Source organism: Triticum dicoccoides, chromosome 6A (assembly GCF_002162155.2).
Source record: "Triticum dicoccoides isolate Atlit2015 ecotype Zavitan chromosome 6A, WEW_v2.0, whole genome shotgun sequence".
NCBI classification, from domain to species: Eukaryota; Viridiplantae; Streptophyta; class Magnoliopsida; order Poales; family Poaceae; genus Triticum; species Triticum dicoccoides.
The window spans coordinates 457,641,990-457,655,344 of record NC_041390.1 but is presented as its reverse complement, the minus strand read 5'-3'; the positions used below and the strand labels follow the sequence as shown (position 1 = coordinate 457,655,344).

The following is a 13,355-nucleotide window of genomic DNA, read 5'->3' as shown; positions in this document are numbered from 1 at the left end:
TGAACTTTAAAAAAGGTCTTAAAGTTCTTCAATTTGAAAAAAGTTTCTCAAATTTTAAAAGTTCATGAATTTTCCAAAAAAATCACAAAGTTTAAAATTTTCATGGATTTGATTTTTTTTTCAATAACTTGAAAAGGTTCACACATTTTAAAATTGTTCATGATTTTCAAAAAAATGATCACAAACTAAAAAACGTTCCTAAATTAAAAAATAATGACTTTGAAAAAGAAATCGTGGATTTAAAATAATAGAAAAGACAAACAAAGAAAAACACAAAAAACTGAAATATAAAACCAGGAAAAAAAACCAGCTGGAGGCTTCTTGAAGCTTCACAGAAACCGGCCAGAAGGTTCACAAAACCGGATGGTGTAAGCTTTCGGAAACAGAAAACGCAGCATGGGCCAGCCCATTTCGTACGTAGATTCGTTCGCTGGGAGGGTGTGCGCGATGTGCAAAAAAGCATATAGATGGCGCCCAAACAGGAATTAGCTCGAGTGGTATCCAGTTCAAATTCAAACCCAAGGTTCTAGAACCCACCCGACCCAACCCACCATTCCGAGGCCAGACCAGAGCGGCACCGCCCACCATGGCCAAGCCTCACGCCGGCTTCAACACCCCGCGCCCCTCCTCCGCCCGCTCCGCCGCTCGCACCACCGCGGGTTCCTCGTCGACGGACACGACTCCCCTCGCCCCCACCTCCATCCCCCGCGCCGACCTCTCCTCCTCCGGCGCCAAGGCCGGTGTCACCTCCGCCATCCGCACCCCCTCGGGCTCCTCGTCATCCACAGATCTCTCCGGGCACTTCACCCGCAGCTCCGTGGGTTCCTCGTCATCCACGGATCTCTCCGCGAGCACCACCCGCGACATCGCCTCCATCGTCAAGGTAACCGCGCATACCTCCCGTTAATTGCCTGCGAGAGTCTCGCAGCCTAACCGATGACCTTCTCCGGCCTCTTGGTGACCAACAGGAGGTGGGCAAGCGCCTGGACTACGAGGACGACTCCCCCTTCCCCACCGCCGCCTCCTTGCATCAGCCGATGCTCGCGCCCGAGGGCCTTGCCGACCTCGCGCCCCTGCTCGAGCTTCCCGACCCCGACAACGCCTCCTCCACCACCGTCGTCTCCGCCTCTGACGCTGACGCGAAACACGCGATGACCGCTTCCGTCGACTCCACTGTCACCCAGGTGAGGCTCCCGACTGATTCCGATCTGTGCTGCTCCTCGAGTTCCGATTGCAGGTTAAAATTTTGGAGTCCGCGCCGCGGTTATGGATTCGCGTTGTTTTATTTGAGCGCTCTGTGGACCAAGTTCGAGTTGCCTCGATGGAAATTGAGAGCCATTCTGCAGGGCCTGTGTCGAGGTTGCTTCGGCATGCTCCGGTGGTGACGAAATTTGGGACGAGGGTCCGTGTCGAGGTTTTTTCCCGTCCGAATCATGATTCCTGTTGCCGATCAATTAGAATTTGTGCAGGCTCTCAATCCAGTTCCGTTTGCCGCTTTGAATTTGCAGTGTAACTTGTTGTCGGGGATTCTTAAACTACACGGCTACTGTCTATCCATTCCGTGAACCTGCAAGTTCCTGACACACTGAAGAAATGTCGGTGTTCTTTTCCATGCAGGTTGCAGCGCCTGCCGACTTCACCGCCGATGGCCCCCTGCTCACGGAGATGGAGGGCGTCCTCGCCGAGCTGAGCGGCGCCCGCGGCCTCAGCCCGCGCTCAAAGCGCCTCCTCCTCGCGCTCGTTGAGGTCGCCGACGCGGAGCTCAATGCCAACCCCACGGCCGCTGTCCTCCACATTCGCCGCGCTGCCTTCTGGAGGAAAGTGCGGGTTGGGATCCTCGCCGCGACGGTCTTTTCCGTCGCCGCGATCGACGCCGCGCTGGCCTTCGCGCTCTACGGAGCCCGCCATGGCAACGACCGGTACCACCACGTGCTGCCCCCTACCTGATGCGTGCACACGAGCCAGCGATCGAGCCGGTGCCGGTGGATTTGCTTCGCTTCTGCAAGTGTTGGCCGCTTCCGATATTTACCAGTACTTATGATTAGCCTTGTCGCTCTAGTAGACACATCGTGATGTTTTAATTACTGGTGTTTTTACATGCATATATAGAAGTAGAACAGAAGATAAGGGCATTGTTGTTTTAATTAGCGTGACTGAGTTCTGCTTCAGTAACAGTGTGTGCAAAAATCGGTATTATGCTTGCCAGTGCTAGATGCAAATTGTAAGATCAGAACCTCTTGAGAAAGTCCAAGTGCCATACATATTTGGCTCTTTTTTGTGTGCACTGTTCTGGTAATTCTTGAGCAAGGTTTTTGTGGTATGCTCGAGCACTTATGAGTCTTGAATGCAGGTGTTGATACTTGGACGACTTAGCAGTACCAAGAACAGCAATTTGTTTTAGAACGAAGCACGGCAATTTGTTCAGGATGTAGATATACTACAGTAGAAAGTAGAAACCACACTTGTCCAAATTTGCACAGGTCCTCAGTGGACTCCATAGATGATATACATCAGCAAGACAATAAGTCGCACTAGTTCAAGATCAAATGTGCAAAATATAACAGCTGTCCAAATATATGTGGAGTGGATGTTTCATGAGTCTGTTTCGAATCGGGTGAAAAGTGGCATGAAGTTTATGGCCCTTTGTTGAACTATACTTGCACTCGGATACCTGGTCATGTGAAGTTACACACCAATACACCTGAACTGACACGGATATGACAATCTTGCACACAAGACAAAAGTTGAGTTAATTGAAGTGATTTCTCAGGTGGACTCACATTGCCATTTTATTATCATCTTGGCCACCATATAGCCATATAGGATGAGTCCAATCTCCATCAACTGTCACCAAAACTATCTCAAACAACTTCATGGGTTTTCATCATTCCTCTGTTGGAATGTTATATTTTAGATAAAGACTGTGAAGATTGCTCGAAGCGTCTTACCTCGTTAGAGGCGATGGGTGCGTGTTTATATAGCAGGGGCCAACCCTGGATATGCATACATCGGTTGAGTACAACTTGGAGAACAAGAGAGGAGGAGATAAGGCGCAGGTAGTTGTGCTACGGGATTACAACAAGTTAAACCGTACAACTATCCTAACAGATTAGCTAACCTCCTAGAGATATAACCAAGTTATGCGTATGCAAAATATCCGGTGTTTAACATCCGGTGTTTAACATCCTCCCTTAATCACAACTTTGTCAAGTTGAGATTACGTTTAAACTCTTCAAAACTCTTTGTAGGCAATGCCTTGGTGAACCCGTCTGCAACTTGATCTCGAGAATGCACAAACTGAATCTCCAATTTTTTGCTTGCAACTCTCTCTCTGACAAAATGAAAGTCTATCTCAATATGCTTTGTTCTAGCATGAAAAACAGGATTTGCAGACAAGTATGTTGCACCAAGGTTGTCACACCATAAGCATGGAGTTTGAGTGCTTCTGACACCAAGTTCTCTCATCAGTGATTGAACCCAAATAATCTCTGCTGTTGCATTTGCCAACGCCTTGTATTCTGCCTCTGTGCTTGATCTAGAGACTGTAGCCTGTTTCTTTGCACACCATGATATTAAGTTCGGTCCAAAAAATATAGCAAACCCACCAGTGGAACGTCTGTCATCAACACATCCGGTCCAATCAGAATCAGAAAATGCACTGACTAGTGTGGATGATGACTTGGTGAAGTTCATACCAACATTCATGGTATTTTTCACATATCTCACTATGCGCTTTGCAGCAGTCCAATGAACTGTAGTAGGTGCATGAAGAGACTGACATACCTTGTTAACAGCAAAAGATAAATCAGGTCTAGTGAGAGTTAAGTACTGAAGAGCACCTACTAGACTTCTGTATTTTGTGCCATCCTCTTGACTCAAAAGTTCTCCTTCTGTGAGAGATAATTTTTCTGTGCTGGAGAGAGGAGTTAGTGACGGTTTGCATCCTTGCAATCCAACTCTTCTTACCAGATCAGTTGCATACTTTTCTTGTGAAAGATGAAGCCCATCCTCATGTTTCTTTACTTCAATTCCTAGGAAAAAATGCAAGTCTCCTAAATCCTTGAGAGCAAACTCTGAATTTAAATCCTTCAGCAATGCTGTTATGGCCTCATTGGATGAGCTAGTAACAATTATATCATCAACATAAATAAGCACAAATATAGATGTATTTGACTTATTGTAAATGAACAATGAGGTGTCAGATTTTGAAGGAACGAAACCAAGAGCCTGCAATTTCTGACTGAGACGGGAATACCATGCTCTGGGAGCTTGCTTCAAACCATACAAAGCTTTGTCAAGTCTGCATACATGAAATGGTGCATTCTTGTCCTCAAAACCAGGAGGTTGTTTCATGTAAACTTCTTCTTACAGAACGCCATGAAGGAACGCATTATGTACATCCAGCTGACGAAGGCTCCATCCCCTGGAAACAGCAATTGACAAGACAAGGCGAATCGTTGCAGCTTTTACAACCGGACTGAAGGTGTCCTCATAATCTATGCCATAATGTTGTTTAAAGCCTTTTGCAACAAGTCTAGCTTTGTACCTATCTATAGTTCCATCAAATTTGCTCTTGATTCTGAATACCCATTTGCAGTCAATCAAGTTTTTACCTTGCTGTGGGGGAACGAGGTGCCACGTCTTATTTCTCTAAAGTGACATGTACTCTTCATCCACGGCCTTTTTCCACCTTGCATCACCAAGAGCTTCCTCAAGCGTATGCGGTTCTCCTGTAGAACATGCTAGTCCAAACTTGAGTATATGCTTATAATTGAAATGTTTAATTACACCTTTTTAAGACATGTACAAGGTGGTGAAGCAGCAGCAGAATCAGTTTTCGCAGAAGATCGCGCCTGCTCAGGAGCTGCACCAGCGGGCGATCCCAAGGGAGATTCTCTGGCTGATGTGTCAGCCGGATCCTCTGCGGCCGTGTGCTGAGTTGATGGCGAGGCAGATGGCACAGAAGATCCCGGCGGCCCATCATGCACCAATGATGACGCGGGGCCATGCAGATATGCCACAAAGTCCGCGCCTGGGCCATGCAGGGCCGCACTGGAGTCTGCGCCCATCTGACGCAGGCGGCGCGTGTAGACGCGCACAGTATCCAGGAACCGCACACGCTCGGGCCCCGTAGCAGGCTGCCGCGTGTCACCCGCAGATTGGTACGGGCCGGACTCCTCCGACCGGCGGGGCGACAGGCGACACGTGACGGGCGATGAGTGGAGACCGCCTGTGGAGGAATCTGTTGGCTCGTCTGTCCATGCGGGTCCGGCACCTGTCTGCTGCGGAACGGATCCCGCGGAGGATTCTCTCGACTGCTGTGCCGCAGATCTCGAGGGAGATTTGCCCCCTGGTTGGAGACACATGAATTGTTGCCCTGTTGAGCGAATTTCTTCAGCATTTTCCATCAAATTTTCTTTGCTGCGTGCAGCTGCATCATCACAAAACTCAGGAGCAATATTATGAGGGTTAAGCAACAGTTGATCATCCAAGTTATTTCCCCCTTGATCAAAGCCGGTTAGATTAGAAGGCAAAAGCAGAATCTCTTTCTGAAGAAGAGCACCGGCATTAGGATGTAAATCAGTGAATGGAAATTTTGTTTCATCAAAGACTACATCACGAGATATATAGACACGTCCGGTAGACACGTCAAGGCAGTTCACGCCCTTATGCTGGGCACTATAACCAAGGAAAACGCATTGCTTTGATCGAAACATAAGCTTACATTTGTTATAGGGCCTTAGGTTTGGCCAACATGCGCAGCCAAACACACGGAGAGATGTATAATCAGGTTTAGTGTGAAGGAGATGTTCCATTGGAGTTTCGTTGTTGATGACACGACTTGGTAGCATATTAATGATGTGAACAACAGCAAGAAAGGCCTCATCCCAAAACTTGAGAGGCATGGAGGCACCGGCTAGAAGAGCCAGCCGACCTCAACAATGTGTCTATGTTTTCTTTCGGCTGACCTGTTTTGTTGGTGGGCGTGAGGACAGGACACATGGTGAGAGATACCAAGTGTTTGGAAAAACGAATTTAATTTTTCGTATTCCCCTCCCCAATCGGATTGGAGAGCAATGATTTTGGTATCAAATTTTCGTTCAACGAGTGCTTGAAAGTTTTTGAAGACTTGGAACACATCGGATCTTTTCTTAAGAAGATAGATCCAGGAGTATTTACTGAAGTCATCTATGAAACTTACGTAGTATGTATGTCTACCAACAGAACTAGGGGCAGGACCCCAAACATCGGAAAAAATGAGTTGCAATGGCTTGGTAGAAATACTTGTAGAAATAGGATAAGGTAATTGATGACTCTTAGCACGCTGACATGAATCACAAATGGTTTCAACATGACGCTCATCCACATATGGGAGCTTATTTTTCCTAAGCACTCGTTCAACTAAAGAAAAAGATGCATGCCCTAATCGATCGTGCCACCGAGTTGAAGTAAGCTTGGCGACACCATATGCTTGCTTATTGAATCTTCTAAACTTGGGAATCAACGGGTAAAGCCCTCGAACGCATCTACCTTGGTACAAAACCCTCTTCGTTGCCTGATCCTTAATTAAAAAGAAGAAAGGGTGAAACTTGAGGAATACATGATTGTCAAGGGCAATACGATGAACGGAAAGAAGATTAATGGAGGCACTAGGGACATGCAAGATTCTTCGGAGATGAATGTTTTTGTGTGGGGTTTTAATAACTGAATGACCAATGTGTTTAATCCTCATACCTGATCCGTTGGTGGTGTGAATTTGATCTTGGCCGCGGTACTTCTCTCTCACAGTGACCTTTTCAAGTTCACCCGTGATGTGATTGGTTGCACCGCTGTCGACATACCAGTTTGTGTCGACACCGTAGGATCCTTCAGCTTCCCCTGCTACCTTTTCGTCCTGAGAGGGGTCGCCTTCATCCTCATCGTACCTGTACCAGCAATCTTTAGCAGAGTGACCTGGTTTACCACAGATTTGGCATCGGATGGCATCTGGACGGGAGGTTTTGGAGGAGTTTCGGTGGCCCCTGTTGTTGGTGTAGGAGGGCCGACCGCCGTCGCTGGAGCACTGAGTGTTGGTGTTGCTGTTGTTGCCGCCGGGCTTGCCCTTGTTCCTCTGCGGGCCGCGGTAGCGAGACCCACCACGGCCACCACGGGAGGCGACGTTGGCGGACGACTTGAACCCAGCGACGTTGTGGAATAGCGCCGCCCTCTGATCAAAGTTGCTCATCTGAGCGAACAGATCTTCGAGGGTGACCGGCTCGGTGCGGGCATCAAGGGCCGACACCAACGGCTGATACTCCATGTCCAGCCCACCGGTGATGTAGGAGACCACCTCATCCTCGTCCAGCGGCTTGCCAGCAGCAGCTAGTTCGTCGGCGAGGGAACGCATGTGGGCGAAGCAGGTACCCACAGATTGGGTCCCCTTCTGTGCGTTGGAGAGGGCGATGCAGATGTTGTTCACACGCGACCTGGACTGCGATGAGAACATGTTCCCAAGGGCAGTCCAGAGCTCGTGCGCCTTGCGGATGGAGGTGACCTGGACAAGAACTTCTCGAGATAAGTTAATCAGGAGGTGCCCAAGTACCTGTTGATCCTCCCTGACCCAAGAATGATGTAGAGGGTTCAGGACAGATTCATCTTTCCCTTCCTTGTTCTTGGTGATGATGGTCTTCTCTGGCTCCGGGGTGGTTCCATCAGCATAGCCGAAGAGACCGGCGCCGATGAGTTGTGGCGTGATCTGTGCATGCCAGAGGACATAGTTCGTCCTCGTGAGCTTCTCCGTGACCTGCCCATTGATGCTGGACATGGGTGCGGCGGAGGAGGATGACATGGTGGAGCGGTTGGTGGTGATGATATTGTGAAGCTAGATGTAATGGAAGAAGGAGGCTCTGATTACCATGTGAAGATTGCTCGAAGCATCTTACCTCGTTAGAGGCGACGGGTGCGTGTTTATATAGCAGGGGCCAACCCTGGATATGCATACATCGGTTGAGTACAACTTGGAGAACAAGAGAGGAGGAAATAAGGCGCAGGTAGTTGTGCTACGGGATTACAACAAGTTAAACCGTACAACTATCCTAACAGACTAGCTAACCTCCTACAGATATAACCAAGTTATGCGTATGCAAAATATCCGGTGTTTAACAAAGGCCAGTGTTAGCACTTAGCAATATGAACATTGGGATACTTAAATGTTATGAGAAAAACAAACTTTGTGAAAAAATAAGCAAATGAATGGCAATCATCTATTTTTTTTGGAAATGGAGGTATACCACCGGCCTCTGCATCATGATGATGCATGCGGCCCTTTTATTAAAAATCTAGAAAGTATCATCATAAAGGTCTTACAGCTCACAAACGGAGCAAGTCATAGCACATAAAACTAAAAAATACAAGCGGACAAAGACAACCGATACGGTGATAATAAGGACAAGCTCTCTAGACTCCTATCCTGTTATGCGAACGCCATCCGAACCGATTGAATATAACCTGAGCCACCATCTCCCATTGGTTGCACCCAGTAACCAAAGACTCCCTGGAGTCCATAGGAGTGAGTAAGGACCACGTACGGATCCAAGCTGTAGCTCTGAAGATAACCTGCAAAAAAGTTAAGTTGTGTTGTCTGTTAAAAATCATATTATTTCTGCAGTTCCATATAGCCCATAGTAACGCATATATTCCAATCCGAATACGAGCTGTCGTGATTTGTTCAACCCCAGCTAACCACGTCCCAAACAGAGACGCAATATATACTAAAGGATTAATATTAAAAGCTATATGAATCGTTCTCCAAAGTAACTTTGCAAGTGGGCATTCAATGAATAAATGTTGTATTGTCTCATCCTCAGCACAAAAACAACACCGCGAGTTGCCTACCCATCGCCTCTTAAGTAAGTTGTCCTTTGTGAGTATTACTTGCTTGTGGACAAACCACATAAAAATTTTAATCCGCAAAGGAACCTTAACCTTCCATATATGAAGTAACCTTGAGATGGGGTCAGAATTAATCAGATCCGTATAAAAGGATTTCACCGTAAATATCCCATTTTTAGTTAACTTCCATTGTGTGGAGTCCGGCACGTCGGAGAGTCGAACTTCAATCAATCTCCGAACCAAGTGCATCTAGGCTGTCCATCTCTCACCCACTAACGTACGTCTGAACTGGATGTTCAAAGGAATAGTTTGAAGGACGATACCTACGTAATCTTCCTTACGTTGCACAATATTGTAAAGGGTAGGATATTGTAAGGCCAGAGGTGTCTCTCCTAGCCACGTATCCTCCCAAAATCTTGTTGACATCCCGTTGCCAACCAAGAATTTGACCCTACGAAAGAACATATCCTTTGTTTTCATAAGTCCCTTCCAGAACGGTGAATCAGTCGGTCTGATGGTAGCCTGGGCTAGCGTTTTCAAGTGCAAATACTTATTGCGCAGGATTTGAGACCACATACCCTCCGGCTCTCTCTCTAACCTGTATAACCATTTGCTCATAAGGCATTCATTCTTAATCTCCAAGTTCTCAACATCGAGACCCCCTTGGTCTTTAGGTCGACAAAGGATATCCCATCGGCGAGACGGTATTTCCTCTTGGCCTCATCATACTGCCAAAAGAAACAAGATCTAAAGAAATCAAGTCGCTTTCGGACCCCTTTCGGAATTTCGAAGAACGAAAGTAAAAACATTGGCATGCTAGTTAATACTGAGTTAATCAAAACTAGTCGACCTCCATATGACATCAGCTTGCCCTTCCAGCAACTGAGTTTTTTTTCAATTCATTCTTCAATACATTTCCATTCTTTATTGGATAGTTTACGTGATGAATTAGAATACCCAAGTAACTGAATGGTAAAGCACCTAATTCGCATCCAAACAATTGTCTGTAAGTATGTTCCTCGTCTTTGGCCTTCCCAAAACAGAACACCTCGCTCTTATGAAAATTGATCTTTAAGCCAGACAATTGTTCGAATAGACATAATATAAGTTTCATGTTACGTGCCTTAGCCATGTCATGTTCCATGAAAACAATAGTGTCATCAGCATATTGTAGAATGGACACCCCTCCATCAACCAGATGAGGAACTAGACCCTCTACATGGCCATGTTGCTTGGCCCTGCCAATAATGACGACCAACATATCTGCCACAATATTGAACAGAAGAGGTGACATGGAATCCCCTTGTCTCAACCCCTTATGCGTCTGGAAGTAGTGACCGATGTCATCGTTCACCTTAATTCCGACACTACCTTTCTGGACTTGAGTATCCACCTGGTGCCTCCAAGTTTCACTAAAACCCTTAATGCGCATTGCCTGCTGAAGAAAATGACATTTTACTTTATCATAAGCCTTCTCGAAATCCACTTTTAAGATAACCCCGTCTAGTTTCTTCGAGTGAATCTCTTGAAGTGTTTCATGTAAGACAACCACTCCTTCGAGTATGTGTCGTCCCGGCATGAAAGCTGTCTGACTAGGTTGAACCACTGAGTGAGAAATTTGTGTCAATCTATTGGTTCCTACCTTTGTGAAGATTTTAAAACTCACATTCAGCAGGTAAATGGGTCGGAATTGTTCTATCCGGACCGCCTCATTCTTCTTTGGTAATAACATTATCATACCAAAGTTGAGGTGAAACAACTCCAAATGGCCATCGAAAAAATCATGAAACATAGGCATAAGATCATCTTTAATGATATGCCAACATTTCTTATAGAATTCAGCTGGAAACACATCTAGTCACGGTGCTTTATTCGGCTTCATTTGAGTTATGGCCAGATGAACTTCTTTTTCAGTAAACGGTGCAGAGAGAACATCGTTCTCTGCTGCCTGTAATTGAGGTATATCATCAATCACAGATTCATCAAGAGACACCGTGGAAGTATTGGGAGGTCCAAAAAGGCTTTTATAATAGTTGGAAATATATGCTTTCAGATTTTCATGCCCCACTATTGTTCCCTCGTCCTGTTCAAGCTGTATGATCTTCTTCTTCCTATGTTTACCATTTGCAACCATATGGAAAAACTGTGTGTTGCCGTCCCCTTGGACAACCTTAAGCGTTTTCGCACGCAACACCCACTTGAGTTCCTCCTCTCTCTCAAGAGAGCATGTAGGCCTTGCTTAGCCTCGGACTTGGTTCGATGCTTATTAACAGAAAGAGGAGTGGTTTCAGCCTTTACATCTAGTGCCTCAATGAGTTGAGTTAGATGTTCTTTTTTCTTCTTATAAATCCCACTCTCATTCCTGGCCCATCCTCTCAGAAATTGTCGGAGGTGTCTAACCTTATTTTGCCATCTCTCGACATGTGTCCTTCCCGTAACCGGCTTAGCCCATTCGCGTGCAATCATCTCCATAAATCCTTCTCGCTCAAACCAGCTTTGCTCGAAGGAGAAGATATTTTTGTTTGCAACATGGGTAGCCTCTCCCGAATCTAAAAAGAGTGGTGTATGATTTGAATCGCTCTTTGCATTGCATGAACCGACACCAACGGATATTTTTGTTCCCACTCCACACCAGCAAGTACCCTATCCAGCTTTTCATAAGTCGGAACAGGTAACGAGTTGGCCCATGTGAACTGTCTACCGGTGAGCTCAATTTCTCTCAAATTGAGGCTCTCAATAATCATGTTAAACATCATAGACCAACGTCCATCGAAATTGTCATTAAAATCCCCCTTGACTAGTAGTGGCAGATTTTCATCTCCACAAATCCGCACTAAATCGGCAAGAAAATCAGGTTTAGATTCAGGTTGCGCTGCCCCATATACCGCAACTAGTGACCATCGGAACCCATCCAATTTTGATCTCACCCTGAATTTAACCGAAAAGTCTCCCTGCACCACATTAAGCACCTCTAACATCTCACACCGTACTCCTAGTAAAATCCCGCCGAATCTTCCTCTAGGTGGTAAAATGTGCCAGTCAAAATCGATACCACTGGAGAGGGTTTGAAGGAATTGGGATGTGAAATTATCTCGTCCAGTTTCCAAAAGTGCAACAAAATCTAAGTGATGCTCTAATGTTGTCTCTGCTAAGAATCTTTGTTTAGCCAAGTCTGCTAGACCTCTGCTATTCCAAAAGAGTCCTTTCATAAGTCATCATGAAATTTTTTCTTAAGTTTAACTCTAGCACTTCTGCGTACTGCCGAAGTAGGATAAATTTTCCGCTTCCAGGGTCGTTTGGGCTTCTCCTCAACACCCTGCGGGACGATAGTGTTATCTATGACAGACACTGCCTCGTCCATCAAGAGAGGCTCTATTGTATCTGTGTTCTCAACTTCCTCCTCATCTTCAGCCTCGACACTAGGCAAGAGATTATTACAGATATTTGCAAGATCATTAATTCCTAAATTATTCATGTCATTGTCATTCATAGGTTGGATAGATGCAACATTACAAGTGATCTCAGAAGCCCTCTCCGCTTCCATGTCTAAAAGATCATTAACGGATTTGACGACCTCGGTTTCATTTGATCCCAAAGAAATGCCTAAGTCGTTTGCCTTATCAACTATTTCATTCTCAAAGAAGTGTAAACTTGAACAACTTATATCAAAGGACGTACCTGCAGTAGTCTCGGCATGATGAAGCATGGCGGCCCTCTTGGCACGCGCTAGCTGCAGGTCGTCCGCATCCGGCTATCCCTGGATCCGGTTGCTGACACGCCTGCCAGCCGACACCGGATCCGTAATCCCGCCAAAAGCGATGAGCTCCTCCGTGGTCCTCTCGTGTGGGGTGCGGTCAGGACTCCCACGCCCCTCCCGTATCATCCGTGAAGGAGGGTAAGGCGTGGTGGAGTGAACCTCCGCTGCGAGTGGCAAGGGGGATGTAGCGACCAGACCTCAAACAGTCTGATCTCTGTGCTCCGGTGTCATCCCTGGATCAGTAATGTTGACACCACACAGTACTCGGAGGATTTATAACAGAGTAGCAATCACACACTTATTACATCGAGTGTCTCCATAGAGAACTTATTACAATAAATATGGCTTAAGGCCATCTATAAACGATAACAGCGGAAGGCTTGGAAGATAAGTGAGTCCATCAACTCCAACGGCATCACTGAGTATAGAACCACGACCTAAAAAATCCTTAATCATCGTCTGAAAAGTCTGCAACATTAACGTTGCAGCCCGAAAACGGGTCAGCACATGGAATATGTTGGCAAGGTAACACATAGAGAATAATGGAATGAAACAGCTATACTATATGCATATTTGGCTGGTGGAAAGCTCTATGGTTACAGTTTTGCGTAAAGCCAATTTTTCCCTACTTTAAAGGAATAAAATTTATTTAACTATCATGGTAGTTGTTAAACATTGAGAATGGTTGACAGCATTCTCAATCCCAATTAAGCATCATCATTAAACA

General features: G+C 46.0%; 1 protein-coding gene and 1 pseudogene across 1 annotated transcript; one reads left to right on the top strand and one right to left on the bottom strand.

Annotated features, from left to right (window-relative positions):
- The first annotated feature begins 512 nt into the window (after nucleotides 1-512).
- LOC119319321 lies at nucleotides 513-2,295 on the top strand. The gene is made up of 3 exons (XM_037593812.1): nucleotides 513-883; nucleotides 969-1,184; nucleotides 1,618-2,295. The coding sequence occupies exons 1-3, from the start codon at nucleotides 587-589 to the stop codon at nucleotides 1,945-1,947; spliced, it is 843 nt and encodes a 280-aa protein (XP_037449709.1). The 5' UTR covers nucleotides 513-586; the 3' UTR covers nucleotides 1,948-2,295.
- Nucleotides 2,296-7,209: 4,914 nt separating this feature from the next.
- Nucleotides 7,210-7,348, bottom strand: LOC119319801 (annotated as a pseudogene).
- Nucleotides 7,349-13,355: the final 6,007 nt, after the last annotated feature.

Bases quoted from the DNA above. Each gene is read 5' to 3' on its own strand.
- LOC119319321 (XM_037593812.1), top strand. From the start codon at position 587: ATGGCCAAGCCTCACGCCGGCTTCAACACCCCGCGCCCCTCCTCCGCC. The intron at 884-968 runs GTAACCGCGCAT...GGTGACCAACAG, and splicing joins ACATCGCCTCCATCGTCAAG to GAGGTGGGCAAGCGCCTGGA. The intron at 1,185-1,617 runs GTGAGGCTCCCG...TTTTCCATGCAG, and splicing joins TCGACTCCACTGTCACCCAG to GTTGCAGCGCCTGCCGACTT.